This window comes from Apodemus sylvaticus, chromosome 7 (assembly GCF_947179515.1).
Source record: "Apodemus sylvaticus chromosome 7, mApoSyl1.1, whole genome shotgun sequence".
NCBI lineage: Eukaryota > Metazoa > Chordata > Mammalia > Rodentia > Muridae > Apodemus > Apodemus sylvaticus.
Genome location: NC_067478.1, coordinates 113,021,623 through 113,035,448, shown reverse-complemented (window position 1 = coordinate 113,035,448; position 13,826 = coordinate 113,021,623). Strand labels below are relative to the sequence as shown.

The 13,826-nt window shown below is 43.2% G+C and overlaps 2 protein-coding genes and 1 long non-coding RNA gene across 7 annotated transcripts in view; 2 read left to right on the top strand and 1 right to left on the bottom strand.

Moving 5' to 3' along the window:
- Positions 1-9,106, top strand: part of LOC127689378 (uncharacterized) — a 30,352-nt gene extending 21,246 nt beyond the window's left edge. For both annotated transcript variants that reach the window (XM_052189015.1, XM_052189014.1), the window contains 7 exons: positions 3,750-3,817; positions 4,244-4,268; positions 5,674-5,714; positions 6,128-6,152; positions 6,372-6,443; positions 7,317-7,373; positions 8,982-9,106. In XM_052189015.1, the coding sequence (XP_052044975.1) occupies positions 3,750-3,817; positions 4,244-4,268; positions 5,674-5,714; positions 6,128-6,152; positions 6,372-6,443; positions 7,317-7,373; positions 8,982-9,085 (392 nt within the window). In that variant the 3' untranslated portion in view covers positions 9,086-9,106. The remainder of the gene's footprint in view (positions 1-3,749; positions 3,818-4,243; positions 4,269-5,673; positions 5,715-6,127; positions 6,153-6,371; positions 6,444-7,316; positions 7,374-8,981) is intronic.
- Positions 1-13,826, top strand: part of LOC127689375 (nucleolar and coiled-body phosphoprotein 1-like) — a 568,994-nt gene that overhangs the window by 89,762 nt on the left and 465,406 nt on the right. The window lies entirely within an intron of this gene.
- Positions 1-13,826, bottom strand: part of LOC127689380 (uncharacterized) — a 211,744-nt gene that overhangs the window by 7,201 nt on the left and 190,717 nt on the right. The window contains exons 1-4 of one of the 4 annotated variants that reach the window (XR_007978894.1): positions 11,925-12,199; positions 8,713-8,879; positions 6,002-6,227; positions 4,863-5,036 (exon numbers count right to left, since the gene is read on the bottom strand). This is a non-coding gene — a long non-coding RNA (uncharacterized LOC127689380). Of the gene's footprint in view, positions 1-4,862; positions 5,037-6,001; positions 6,228-8,712; positions 8,880-11,924; positions 12,200-13,826 lie in introns of those variants that run through there. The other 3 variants (XR_007978896.1, XR_007978897.1, XR_007978895.1) reach the window with 3 other exon arrangements.

The window sequence follows — 13,826 nt, the reverse complement described above, 5'->3', positions numbered from 1 at the left end:
ATAGGTGGTAAGCAGTGGCTAGCAGAGTTTTGAAACTCCTGCTCAGAAATGCTGGTGAGAGGGCACAATGGTTCTTTTTTATAATTTTATTTAAAAATCACCAAAAGGGACCAGGCAGTGGTGTTGCCTGCCTTCAATCCCAGCACTTGGGGGGGTGGGGGGGGGGGAGAGTCATGTAGATTTCTAAGTTCAGTGCTAGCTTGGTCTACAGAGTGAGTACCAGGACAGCTAGGGCTCCACAGAGAAACTCTGACTCAAAAACATGAAAACAAAAACAAACAAACAAATCACCAAAGGGTATGTAATGAAATATCTCCCATATCTCCCTTACTAATCCTTTTAGTCTGGATCACAGTAGAATTAGACACTATTACTAAGATTTGTAATGTGTTGCTCAACACTTTTAAAGTGTATTCAAGGAAATAAAGGTATCAATTCTCACTCACCATGTTATTACACAAAGGAGCTCACAAAGGGACATGGCATAGACAGCTGTTCTCTGCCTTTTATTTTTCACCTCACAGTAAATCTCAGAGACCTCTTCTTAAAAAAAAAGAAAAGAAAAGAACAACACAACTAATCCAGCGAACTTAAAAGTATACTGCATGTCCCAGAAATACTATAGCATCCAGAATCATGTTTATTATAAATAAAGTGGCTAATGATTCATTTTGTAATTCTATAAAATGCATGAAGAATATTAAAAATCAAATTATTTTTCCATTTACACACACCCTGGATATGTGCTGTTTGACATTAGAAATGCATGACATCATCATGCTGTATGCAGATAATGTCTTGAAAGAAGAACATTTGATATGCAAGTGATAGGACCTGAGTCTGAATCAATAGGACACTCATAGAAAGACCAGATATATATGTGTGTGCTTATAACCGTAGCACTATCTCTGGTAGGGACGAGAACACAGCTCTGACTTAGTGTTTTCCACCTATCTAGAGCTTCAGTGAGAGACCCTGCTGAAGGGAAGAAATCAGAGAAGTGACCAATGTAGCAGAATAGTGGATGCTCTCCTGTGGCCCCCATGAACATGGCACAGGCAGGTCCTCACACAGGCATGGATACACCACAAGCTATTGAGCAAACTTACATGCCACATACACATGCACTCACAGATACGGGGCTTCAAGAATATTTTAGCCTTATGTTTCTTTTGAGTATAAATCCTTTGCTAAATATGTTGGTGTGTATTCACACTGTGAGTACCTGGTACACTCAGAGGTAACAGGACAGGTCAGATCTAAAGTTGCAGGTGAACGTGAGGCCACCATCTAGATTCTTGGAATCAAAACCAGCTTCCCTGCAAAAGCAACAATTGTTCATATCCTCTGAGCCATCTCTTCAGCTCTTAGCACTCATTTGTTTGCTTATATGGCTAACCATGGCTTCTGAGATATTCTATTCCCTGTAGAGCAACTCCAAATTATGCTCTTTTGTATGAACATTTGTGTGTTCATGTAAACATATATTATTTTTTTTTAAAAGAAAATACACTGCTTTATTCTTAGTTTGGGCATGAACAACCTGAGCTGTCTGAGCTTGGATGTTGAGAAGAATCACAAAGTGTTAGTCACTTTCTTTTGCTGTGAAAAGCTAGGAGGAAGGACTTATTTTCCCTTGCTCTCTCAGAGGCTCAGTATGTAGAGTCACTTGGTTTCTGTTGATTCTAGGGTTGCTTGTGGTGAGACCAAGTGTCATGTCAGGGGCTGTATGATAGAGCAGAGATGCTCAGCTGCTGGCAGACAGGAGACTGAGTAGACATGTCCCCCGTGAGGTACTTCTTCCAAGTGTGGTCCAAATTCCACCTGGCCTGGTTTTTGCACCCTCATGCACTCTTCTCTCCATAGCTTATCCAGCTCCAGCAGTCCATTTCCTATCCACGTCATAGCACCCAGCCTGCCAAGATGTTTTTTGTATCTTTTCATAGCATAATACCTTCCTATGGGTTAAGTGATACAGAGTGGTGCTTGACAACAAAGAAAAAGTATCATTATTCTAAAAAGTTTTCTATCAGAGTTATTGAAGGCCAATGGAATTAGAACAGGCTCATGTGATCTAGATAAAATCAACCAGGTCCTTTGTGATATAATTGTCCATATTCTATAACAGATAACAGTTTACCTTTTTACAAATCCTTGGGGCTATCCCTCCTCTGTCCTACCTGACCATTCCTCTTCCTCTCAGACCTCCCTTCCAGGTATCCCTCCATATCACCTACCCCCTTGAAACTCTTTCTAGCAATTAATTCTCCCTTTTCATGCTCCTAGACTTTACAGGTTCTCCAAATTAAACACACAAATGTTAAGTTTCACACTAAAATGATGGGTGTTATGATAATTTCCTTTTAAAGCTATCATTTAAAAAAGTGGAGCTTTATTAGCACATTTCTGCATATGGCCATATTTTCCTATTTTCAAATATATCATATGGTTTTTCTTAACCAGACATTGCTATAAAATGAATTTGAAATTCTACTTTGAAATAAATTGTTGTTTTAAATCTTACTTTTTAAAAGACTTTCTGAATGGATTTTTTAGTACAATTATTGTCTTTCATGCAGTGTGTCCAGGGTTTTCTGTGTAATAGTGCGCTAAGGATTGGAATAAGTTTAACTGTATAGAACCAACAGTTATCCTAGTTTTGTTCTAGGACTCTGTTGCTCTGTTGGAAGGTAGCTTCAACACACCAGAGGATATAGAATTCTAAGCTCTATGTTCCTATATGAACAGAGCTTCAATGTCAATGGGAAAGATATACATGTCTTCATGTGTTGGTTGTACTCAGAACACTCTGTGTGTGTGTGTGTGTGTGCCTGTGTGTACATTGCCCTCCATGAATGTGGGTTTTAGATTGTCAAAATAATGTGGGAAGTGTATAGATCATCTATCTCTACAATATTCACTTCATTGTGATTTTATTCTGTGGAATGTTTGCTACCGGGGAAACCACCAAAAAACATGGTCAGTCCATGCTTTCAGCAGCAGATTACTTGGACAAATTTTTTTCTCATCCAAGGACAGAAATTATATAGATCTATTGGTCCATTCAAAAAGTAATGTCTGCTCCAGAGAAAAGCTATGCAGTAACCCCGCCTTGGTCCTGGTCCAACACAACAATTTCTAAGGTTGTCCTTTCCCTGATATATGATTGTCCCTTTGTAGTCCATGCACTAAACTGGGGAGTGGAGCATGACACCACTGGAGGTTAAATGCCACATAGTTCATTGTACTTGAAAAATCACCTTCTCGGTTACTGTGAGCCTCACTTGGTTTCTAGCATTCTAGGGTACCCAGATGTACTGCAGAGGGGGGACATTTTCATAGTCTTTATTTCTCATGTTCAGTGCTGCCACTCTATAAAGCATATTCCATTGGCTACACTGGATGATCTATTCCTTGAGAGATTATCCTTAAGAGTTTGTACTAGATGCAACCTAGCATAAGTTTAAACTCATATTGGTTGTTGGTCTTAGAAGACCAACTCTCTGGTCTTCAAGTGAGTAAGAGACTTGAAACATTGGAAGTCTGTCTTGCTGTCAGCATCGTGCAAGTGTTCCATTTTCCTTCTCTTCCTTTCTCCTCACTGACTTGGTGATTTCACAGAGGATGCTCCCATAGCCACACAATCGTGCCTTTAGAGCACAGACATCTTGTTGTATAAGTCAAGCAGTGTTCTCTAAGGAAGCCTTGTTCCACAGGACCAGTGATTAACAGTCACTCTGTCTTCCTAGGTACTGAGAATGTCCCAGACATTAAACAGATATTTTGTAGAGATGAAGAGTTTGAACCTCATGATGAGGTAAGGTGACTTTTTTAGCCAAAATAGAAATGTTACTGTCTGAATTTCCTATTTCATGGTAGCATTGTTATGCATACTATGCTCTGTTTTCTGGAATGGTAGAACAGTCCCTTAACAATGAAGGCCTTATAGGAAGAGCTTTTGTGAATGGCACAGTGAAGTAAAGGATAGATGCTAGACCCATCCCTCCTATAAATGATGTTCTTCCTTGAATTAACTACCTTGTAGTTGATGACTGAATGGGAGTTAAAGATGCATCATTCATGAAAAAAATTGTCAGTTTGTCACAGATTTATCTTATCATTTTTGCCATCTATTAATGTTAACAGTACCATGCCTTTTCAGTACCAAGGAAGAGAAATAAAGACATGTGCTTTCAAGTCACATGGAGTTACCCTCATTATGTCTTTGTTTCTGTCATTTCAGGGGTCCTGGGAAGAATATAAAAGCTGTAAGTATTGTTTAACTCATTAGTGAGAAAAAAATGTAAATGCTGAGTTAGGTTTGGCATCTCTCACTGGCTTCTCTTTGACAGGCCAACCAACTTGTTTCTGGAAACAAGCCAACCTGTTTTTTGTTTTTGTTTTTGTTTTTTTAAATTCTTCTAGATCTACTTTTATAGTCAAGTTTTTGCCTAGGTTTCTGTGAGTCTGTGTACACAAAGAATGCTGGTGTTTTTGTGCTTCAATATCTTGGGATTTTGAGTGTATATGACTGTGTGTGGTGGTGTGGTTTATGGGAGACAGTTCATATTCTCATATATGTTTTAATTGAAATTTATACTTTATTATCTAATTGGCCTCCATGGCATTTGTGCCTGGATAATGTTATCATCCTTGCTTCAGAAAGCAACCTATGAATCCCTGGTTCCCAAATTGTATGCAGAAAGAAAGTGAAAACATGAATCCATTCATGTCATGCAATGCTTCCTTGGTTGATCCTTGAATTCACTGAAGAAAACCTGGAAACATTAACATCAGGGCTGAGAGTGCAGCACGTAGTTCAGAGATGCTGCCCATCCATGAGGTGTCTGTTGTACACTTACCTACATAAGTAAATTAAGATGTCACCACGGATGCTTGAAGGCATTCATGTGAAAAGTCCGAAGACTCCCCGCTGTAGCTGGTCATTTTACATAGTCCTTTGGAGTTAAAGCAATCATGAAGGACCCTCGGGTGGATCTATCAGTAGGTTTAGGACTCATGTCTTAGAAGCTGACCTGAAATATAAAAATAATATTACAGAGTGTTATAGTACACTTGATAATAGCACAGGGAGAAATAAGATTTTCTAAACTTGCTTGCCAATCACCAAGGAAAGATTTTGTTGAACAATCCTGTGCAATTCTGAAAAACACCTGTTGGTAACACAAATCTAGTGTTAACAATTTACACATACTGAACTTTAAAACCTTTTATTTGTTTAAGTTAAATCATATAATATTTCTTTTTCTCTTTCTGACAATTCCCATGCCCCCTACCTTGTTCTTTCTCTCAAAGAGATGTCTTCTGAGCACCATTCATGTGTGTGTGTGTTTGTGTGTGTGTGTGTGTGTCCTGTTTGGTTTTAAAACACCAACTAATCAGCTCTGAAAACTTATACATATTGATAACACACAGTGTGGATCCTCTGGATTTATTTTGTATGTTTAAAGGGGTTTTACTTAAAAACAAGGATCCCAGGTATCATTTTGTTCTAGATTTCCCCCTTTCTTGAGCACTTTCTTTTACACTAGAGAATGAGTTCAAAGCAGTCCAAGCTATCTTCATATATTCATGTGCACATTGAAAATGTTCCCCGAGACTTTTATAATTGTCAGTTATTAACAACCTGACAGCTACTCTGTTTTATCCTAGATTTCCCGGGTGGTGTCCGTGTGTCAGAATCCAGACATACCGTAAGAATACCTTTGCTTGTCTTCATAGAAATGCAGGTCTAATTGTATTCCATTTAGTGCTACTTTTTGAAAAAATGGTTTTCTCTGTGGAATTTAGAGAATTGTTTGTTTATTTGTCTGTGTTACCAGTGGGTCTCCTGCTCTATGGTGTTATTGATATCACCATATTCATGAAAATTGAACCATACAAGTGGTTCCCTCAAAAATGACATTCCCTGCTCTATTAAGGATTGTGTACCTGCAATTTCAGGAAAGTCCCCTGTGGGAAAGACTCTTTCAGTCTTTACCTGTGTCATTTTCAGCACCATAGGGCATAAATCTATTGCTCCCTAAATCTTCCAGAGAAAGCCAGATAGTGATGACATATATGATGTGGGCCAATTGTGACAATGCTTTCTTTTTTAAAACTGCAGATGACTTCCACCATGGTAGGGAGTTGTAAGTATCTGAAATCCTTCCCCTGTTCAGAATATACCTTAGTGCTTCATTTCTGAGAAACCTCTCTCCAGGTTCCTGTTGGGAAGAAGGACTGAAGGTTAAATGAGAGAAAATGATTCTGCCATAGAGGCTTCATTGAAAATCCCAAGAAGAACTGGGGTTAATTTCATGTGAGCCTGTGTGGATTCATGTGGCACACTCTGTTCTGGTTTTTTTCAGATACAGCACAGGCAGGAGACACAGATGTTGAAGAACAACATCAAGATCTTGATAGTAAAGAATCGTTTCCTGGTAAGTAATGGCACACCCTGTGGAGAGCAACAGGAAAGGACTCAAGAAGAAATGGGTTGTACATTCTGCTTGCCAGGCTGAAGCAATGGGAAAGGCATCAATGAAATGTAGATTTGTTTGATTCACCTTCCAGCCATCATGATAAATCATAGAAGCAAAGCACAACAAACCCTGCTGGCAGTTAAAGATGAACCAGGGGAGCAGGGGAAATGGCGTTTTAATCAAGAGCATTGACTGCTCTACCAGAGGACTGAGATTCTAATCTCAGCACCCCATATTGCTGCTCACAGCCATCTGTAACTCCAGTTCCAGGGTATCCGATGCCCTCCTCTGGTCTTGGTTGGCACTGCATGCATGTGTTACCCAGGCATTCATATGCAGGCAATACAGCTGAAATAAACTTAAAAATGAAAGCATTCCTCCTGCCTCCGTCACTGCCAAAGTCCCAAGCCTTTGATTGTAATTAATAGATCGCCTTGTGCATTGCTTGCCTGACATCTGGCATTCACTTCTGACTGCTGGTTTGTGCTAGAACTATCAGTGGACTACAGCTCTCTATAGTCACTGATATGAACCTGAGTACAAAGGTCATGAAGTGTGAGGCCAATAATGCAGAAAAAGGAAATCCTCTTCTGGCTGGTCCTGTGGGATTTATCACAGCACCTCCATGGCCCTCTCTCAACCGCTAAGTCTCTCTATAAAGGGCACTCTGTGGGTGGATGGCAGAGAGAGTGGTCTGGCCTCACTGCAGCACCTTCTGTAACAGTAGAGTCAAGGAGCCAGTAGAAGGCTGAGGCTAATCTGGTGTGAGCCAACGTGGCTATATCTTCTGTAGGCAGAAGTTAGTGAGCCACTCTGTTTCTGTTCTTGTAGATGTGATGGAAGTTCAACAATGGGAACAAAGAAAAGTGTCAAGTACTTTATCTCCTGGTAGGTAACTGCATTCTCTGTCTATACTGTCATATGGGGAAGGTGTCAGTAGGGAGAAGGAAAGAGGGAAGGATGTATGTGAGCTCATTACCAGCCTGTACTCTTCACACTAGACTGACCTGTGGGTCAATGGATCAAAGAACACATTGACACCTATATTGGAACCTCTGGCCTAGTATTTGACGGTGAATCCAGAACCCTGGTCCAGCTCTGATTTCCTTTTTAAACATTCCTACTTCAGAGGGGGCACATATGTTCCCAGGATTTCAAAGGCATGGCCATTTGTATTTTCTCTCCAGTATCTTTTCTGGCTTTATCTCCCTACCTGTGTCTGAACCTCTTTCCTACCTCACATCTCCTTGTGTTGTCCTCCTGTGTGTCACAACTTTCCTCAGAGTGCTCTGGGACTTTTGTGTTCTTCATGTTTAGTATATTTCTTACCTGTCTCCTCTCATGTAGAGAAAGAATCAAAACGAATGAAAGGAGACTATATTCGCCCAAAGTCTTCCGTAAAACTCCTGCAGTGGGGTCAGGATTTTTCTTTATTGAGAAGTCTGTCTTTTTTTCTGTCTGTCTGTCTGTCTGTCTGTCTGTCTCTCCTGTATTCTCCTTTGGATGCATTGAATCTGCCTTGTGCAGCCTCAAGGACTCTTCTTTCTGATCAATGCATCTACAGAGATGCAGGCGCCCAGCTCTTTGGCCACATTGTTTGACCCTGATTCAGTCTCTTACCCACAGCCTCTTTCCCAGCCTCTTCCCTATTTCCCGAGTAAACCAATGACTCTGCACTTTGTGTCCAGTAATCCATAAAACCCTTCTACCTTGTTGCTGATTCTGTTAACTGGGTTACACTGCCAACCTGATGTGACCTATCCATCTAATATGTGGTTCCCTGGATTCATTCCCATTTTGTGTCTCAGTTTATTCAGTTTTCCCCTGCCCTTGAAATTTGGCCTCACTTGAGTCCTGTACAAAGTTCATGGGACAGCCAAAGACCAAATAGGAAGTGTATACAATGGGACATTGCTTAGGTGCATGCCCAGTAAGACATAGTTGAGTCTTACCAGGTCATCTGGTTCATGCCTTCCCATGTGGAACAGTGGGGAAGAGTTTTTTTTTTTTTTTTTTTTTTGCCTCACTGAGGAAAGCAGGGGAGCTGAACAGAGTGGGGAGAGGGATGCTGAGCACAGCACAGTCAGTAGCAAAGCTTTGTTTCCAATGGAAGAGGAGACCCAAGGGGAACATCCAGAAGTTACAGCCAACAAAATAACAATCAATAGAATTTTACCCAGACAATGTTGATATAAGAAAGATAGGCTGTGAGTTTGAAATCACTCACCTAGTATGGTCAATTTGATCCTTGTGAGAAATATCCAAAAGCCAGCCAGTGGTGGTGCATGCCTTTAATCCCTGTACTTGTGGGTCAGAGGCTTGTGGATTTCTGTTTTCAAGGCCAGCCTGGTCTACAGAGTAAGTTCCAGGACAGCCAGTGCTACACAGAGAAACCTGTCTCATAAAACCAAAAAAAAAAAAAAAAAGAAAGAAAGAAATTTGCACCTAATTCATTTTTCATTTACTATTTTGAACCTGTTTGTATTATATTCCTAGCGATTGACACACTGTTTGTAAAGACATCAACATCCTCGGACGACAACCACATATCAATAAGAAGGAAAAGAGGAAGAAATGGAGGAGGCGCTAGTACTGATTAAAAGAATGAGTTTGGCAATGTTCCTTCTGTTTCTTTTTTGTTGAATCGTTTGAAGAGTTTGGGCATTAGCTCTTCTTTGAAAGTCTAGTGGTTTGAGGAGGGATGATATAGATGGTAAGCAGAGGGAAGGATTGTTGTCGGACTGAGTAGTTCTTGGGATTTGGACAGTAAACATAGAGTAATCATTCCCTTTAAATCTTAGATGTATTTTAGCTGATAATGTGATATTATTTTAACGTTAAGACACTGTAGTTCATCTACCATTGCAGATGGTAGAATCCATGATGCTACTTAGAAAGTATTTTCTAGTCTTGTTCATGGCAGCTCTGTGATCCAGACAGCAGGATGGTTCCCCAGAAGGCAGGGTATCTTTGTATTGAATCTTAGTTTGATGGATGAAAAGAGGAGGAGAGCTTCATAAAATGTTTATAAATGGAGTCCCTTTGGTTTTTATCTATGTCTGAGTATTCCTATGGAGTCCAGAATACAGTATCAAATAGCTGTTGTGATAGGTAATTGTGAACCATCCAATGTGACTACTTAGAACTGAACTCCAAGAGCAGCAAACACACTTAGTTACTAAGCCATCATTTCAGCACCTAGATATCCGTCTTGGAAGCACACTCGATATTTTGATAGGATCTAGCCACAGATTCAGATAGGTTTAAATGTACTCTCACAGAATATCTCTGACACCGTAGAGAAGAGGACAAATGTCTACAAGAGGAAGACATTATCCCAGAGCATCCTGTGTAGTATACCTGAACTCTGGAGGATGACCTTTGGTCAGATTCCTCTGGAAATTTCTCAGAATCCACTGGGTACCTTGGTAGTCTAAGATAGCCAACTTCAATGGTGCTTCTTCAAAGGCTGGGCTTGGTCCCTGGTGTGCACTCCAGATGCCCAGTCTTCAGACAAAGGTAATAAAGGCCATGGCTCTGCCACAGCATTGTGGGAACATGGTTCAGAGCCTCACACATGCAAGGGAAACATTCTATCCAAGAACCACACCCTCATTCACAAAACCTCTTTGGAAAGTAGTTTTCATTGAAGGAACATAGGCATTTACCCGAAAGATTCAAATTGCATATTTTTATATTTTGAAAATATCTGCTTAGGCAGCAATTTACCAGTTACCATCATAGTCCATAATGGTCAGAACATTTTCAACATATTACAAAAAATGGTAAATATTTTACTTATTTTAAAATGTGATTTTGAGGCTAGAGAGATGGCTCAGTGGTTAAGAGCATTGACTGCTCTTCTGTAGGTCCCAAGTTCAAAACCCAGCAACTAAATGGTGGCTCACAACTATCTGTAATGAGATCTGCCACCCTCTTGGTGTGTCTGAAGACAACTACAGTGTACTTACATATAATAATAAATGAATCTTTTTTTAAAAAACAAAAAATCTACCTCAGTGAAGCCTGCCTGATGTGGGCATTTCTTCCCTGTAAATGAGTGGTAGTCCTTCACTGAATGAGTGCTACTATGTGAGTTTAGTCAAAGAAGTCACTCCATCAGGGACTGGAAACATTTAAAGTATTTTGAGAAATATCTGTTCTCTCTCTCTCTCTCTCTCTCTCTCTCTCTCTCTCTCTCTCTCTGTGTGTGTGTGTGTGTGTGTGTGTGTGCGCGCGCGCGCGCGCGCGCGCTGGCACGCGTGTTTTGGTCGTATGCATATGACTTGCATACATGTGTCAATGTATGGAAAGGTCAGAGGTCAACTTCATATGTTTGTTGTTCCTTAGGAAACATCCATGTTTTAAATGAGATACTTTCTTACTGGCGAGGAGCTCCCAAGTAGGCTGGGATGGTTAACCCCAAGAGCCAGGCATCTGCCTGTCTCTACCTCCCCAGATCCTCCATTGAAGGATGCTGCTCTTGTGCAGCAAACACTTTACAGACTGAGCTGTCGTGCAGCTCTGCCTTACCTCAGCTGTAACATCTTCCTTACAGCCACTCTGCCAGAGGAAGCGTTTGTCCTTCCTTCAACCTCCCACCCTGGACACTTTAGACTGTCTCTGAGGTTTTCAGTCTGTCGACCATGTTTTCTGTGTGCCCTCCTGTGATGCTCACTGAAAAAAGGATGCAGCTGTCTCTACCCCACTGTTTTGTCTCTGTTTCATTCACATATCTTTGGCATGAAGAATCTGTAGGGTTTCTATTTTAAAGATTTATTTATTATTCATACAGTGTTCTGTATGCATGTATGCCTGCACACCAGAAGAGGGCACCAGATCTCCTTATAGACAATTATGAACTGTCATATGGTTACTGGAAATTGAACTCAGGACTTCTTGAAGACAGGCTTAGCCCCTGAGCTATCTCTCCAGCCTGAATCTGTAGTTTTTTCGTTTTTTCTTTTTTCTTTTTTTCTTTTTTTTCTTTTTTACATTTTGAGATTTATGTAATCATTAATTCACACATATTTTACAATAAATAAACATATATGTATATTTCACATATATTAATAAATATTTTACATTTGTTTTATCTCTACATACATTATAAACATGTGATTGTGTAAATATATATCTAAAATTTACTGCTATATAATTATACCTTAATATGATCATCTGTAATTTTGTCACTTTCTTAGATATCTAAACAGTCATGTGTATAAATAATAAAAATACTTTGCATTAATTCATATTTTAAAAAGTGGAATTACTAACTTTACAATAAATGCACATTAGTTTGATAACTATTTTCTCATTTTATTAGATATTTGCTTTATTTATGTTTCAAATGGTAACCTCTTATGTTGTTACCCCTGCCAAAACTCCCTATCCCATTCCCCCTCCCCCTGCATACAACCCCTCCCCCACTTTCATTACCTGGCATTGCCCTACACTGGGGCATGGAGCCTTCACAGGACCAATGGTCTCTTCTCACTGATGTCTGAAATGGTCATCCTCTGCTACATATGCAGCTGGAGCCATGTGTACACTTTTGTTGGTGGTTTAATCCCTGGGAGCTCTGAGGGGGTCTGGTTGGTTCATATTGGTGTTCCTCCTATGGAGCTGCAAACTTCTTCAGCTCCTTGGGTTCTTTCTCTAGCTCCTCCCATAGCTCACAGCCAAGCAATAGACTGAGCATAGGGTCCCCAATGGAACCTGTAGTTTTTAAATGCCATGTTACTTTTGGTCTTTGTCTACTAAGAGAATGCTTTCAAAATGTATGAATATTTGCCACTGTATTTAGTGAGCAATGTCTCCCCCCCCCCACCACATGTATTAGCTCTAGAATTACCACAGTTATCCTAGTAGGAGAGGAGCGAGCGACCAAAGGAACCATAACTGATTTAATGAGCCATTTGCAGTTTCACTGTATCAGCCGTGCATACTTAGACATGCATGGCTTAATCTTTGAGACAAGCATATGCTACTGGCAGGATCAACCAGGTAGGAAGCTCGAGCGAAGCCAGGACGGGGGCGGAGAGCGAGGAGTGGGGAGGGAGCGAGCGAGCGGGCGAGCGAGGGGATAGAGCCGGAGAGGGGCAAACAGACCGAAGGATGCACTCGCATACTCACTCGCGAAGCGGAGCCGAGCCGAGCTGGCAGAACGGGAGGGCGAGCGGCCCAAGACCCCACACACCCCAGAGAGGGGCCGAGGCACCCATCCGCACGCGCACAAGCACCGGGCATACATACAACGAGCGAGCGTGCACGTCGCCCCCCGGACACACAGGCTCTTCACTCCTCCACACCTCTTTCTCATTCCCCTTTGGCATCGGGAGAACCGGAACGACACCCACACCGGGCGCGGAGCGGGAAAGAGGACGGTGATCGCGGTGGGGCGGTGGCCGAAAGAGAAGCGACGGGCGACGGTCACCCACGGGAGCGGCGATCCAGCCCGCCCAACACCACCGGACTGACGGGGAGGGAAGGCGCGGAGCGGGCGGGCGGGCGAGCAAGAGACGGCGGGGGCGGAACCGGGAAGCCCACCCGTCGCAACCCGAGGACGCCCGCCACGAGACGGACACGCACGCTCCGGACGCGATAAGCCAGGTGACCACTGGCCGCGCCGCGCAAACGTGCCAGCACGGATGCCGCGGAGCTCACGGGCGGGCGGAGCCCGCGGCGGGGCCCCCAGCACACGACAGCGAGGCGCGATGTGGGGGAAAGGTGGGAAAAGACGCCCCTGACCCTCCGGGAGGGGGGCGGAAGATCACGAGCAGGCGGGAGAGAACGCAGCAACAGGGGACGGACGGCGGGAGGCAGGACAGCGACCAGCCCCCGGCGAGAAGCGGAGGAGGGACGACCGACCGCGAACTCGTGGCCGCGTCGTCGCGTGAGTCGGAGGAGGAGGAGGGGAGGTCGACGAGCGACTCTGACCCCCGCCGAGAGCGGAACGAGGGGGGGGAAGCCGAGCCCGCAGAGGAAGGCCGGCCCTCGGGGACAGGGGGAAGACATCGACCGGAGCCCCCATCGCCACGCCGGGACACTGCGCGCGGGTTCATCACACTGCCCGGGCACCCACCTTGGCGCCCCGGCAGACCCCCAGCGCACCTCGCCACGGAGGACAGCAGGGCCCTGCATTCACCTAGGCCGACAGACCCACCACCGACGGGACGACAACCACTAGCCTCTTCTCCAATCCCTCGCGGGGGAACGTCCCCTTCGCACACATCCTCACACACTTCGCAAGACACGGCCACGGACGCGGGGCCGGGACGCCCCTCCGAACCGCCGCGCCGGACGCGGCCGACCGCCGATCCCTCAAAACACGCCCGCCCC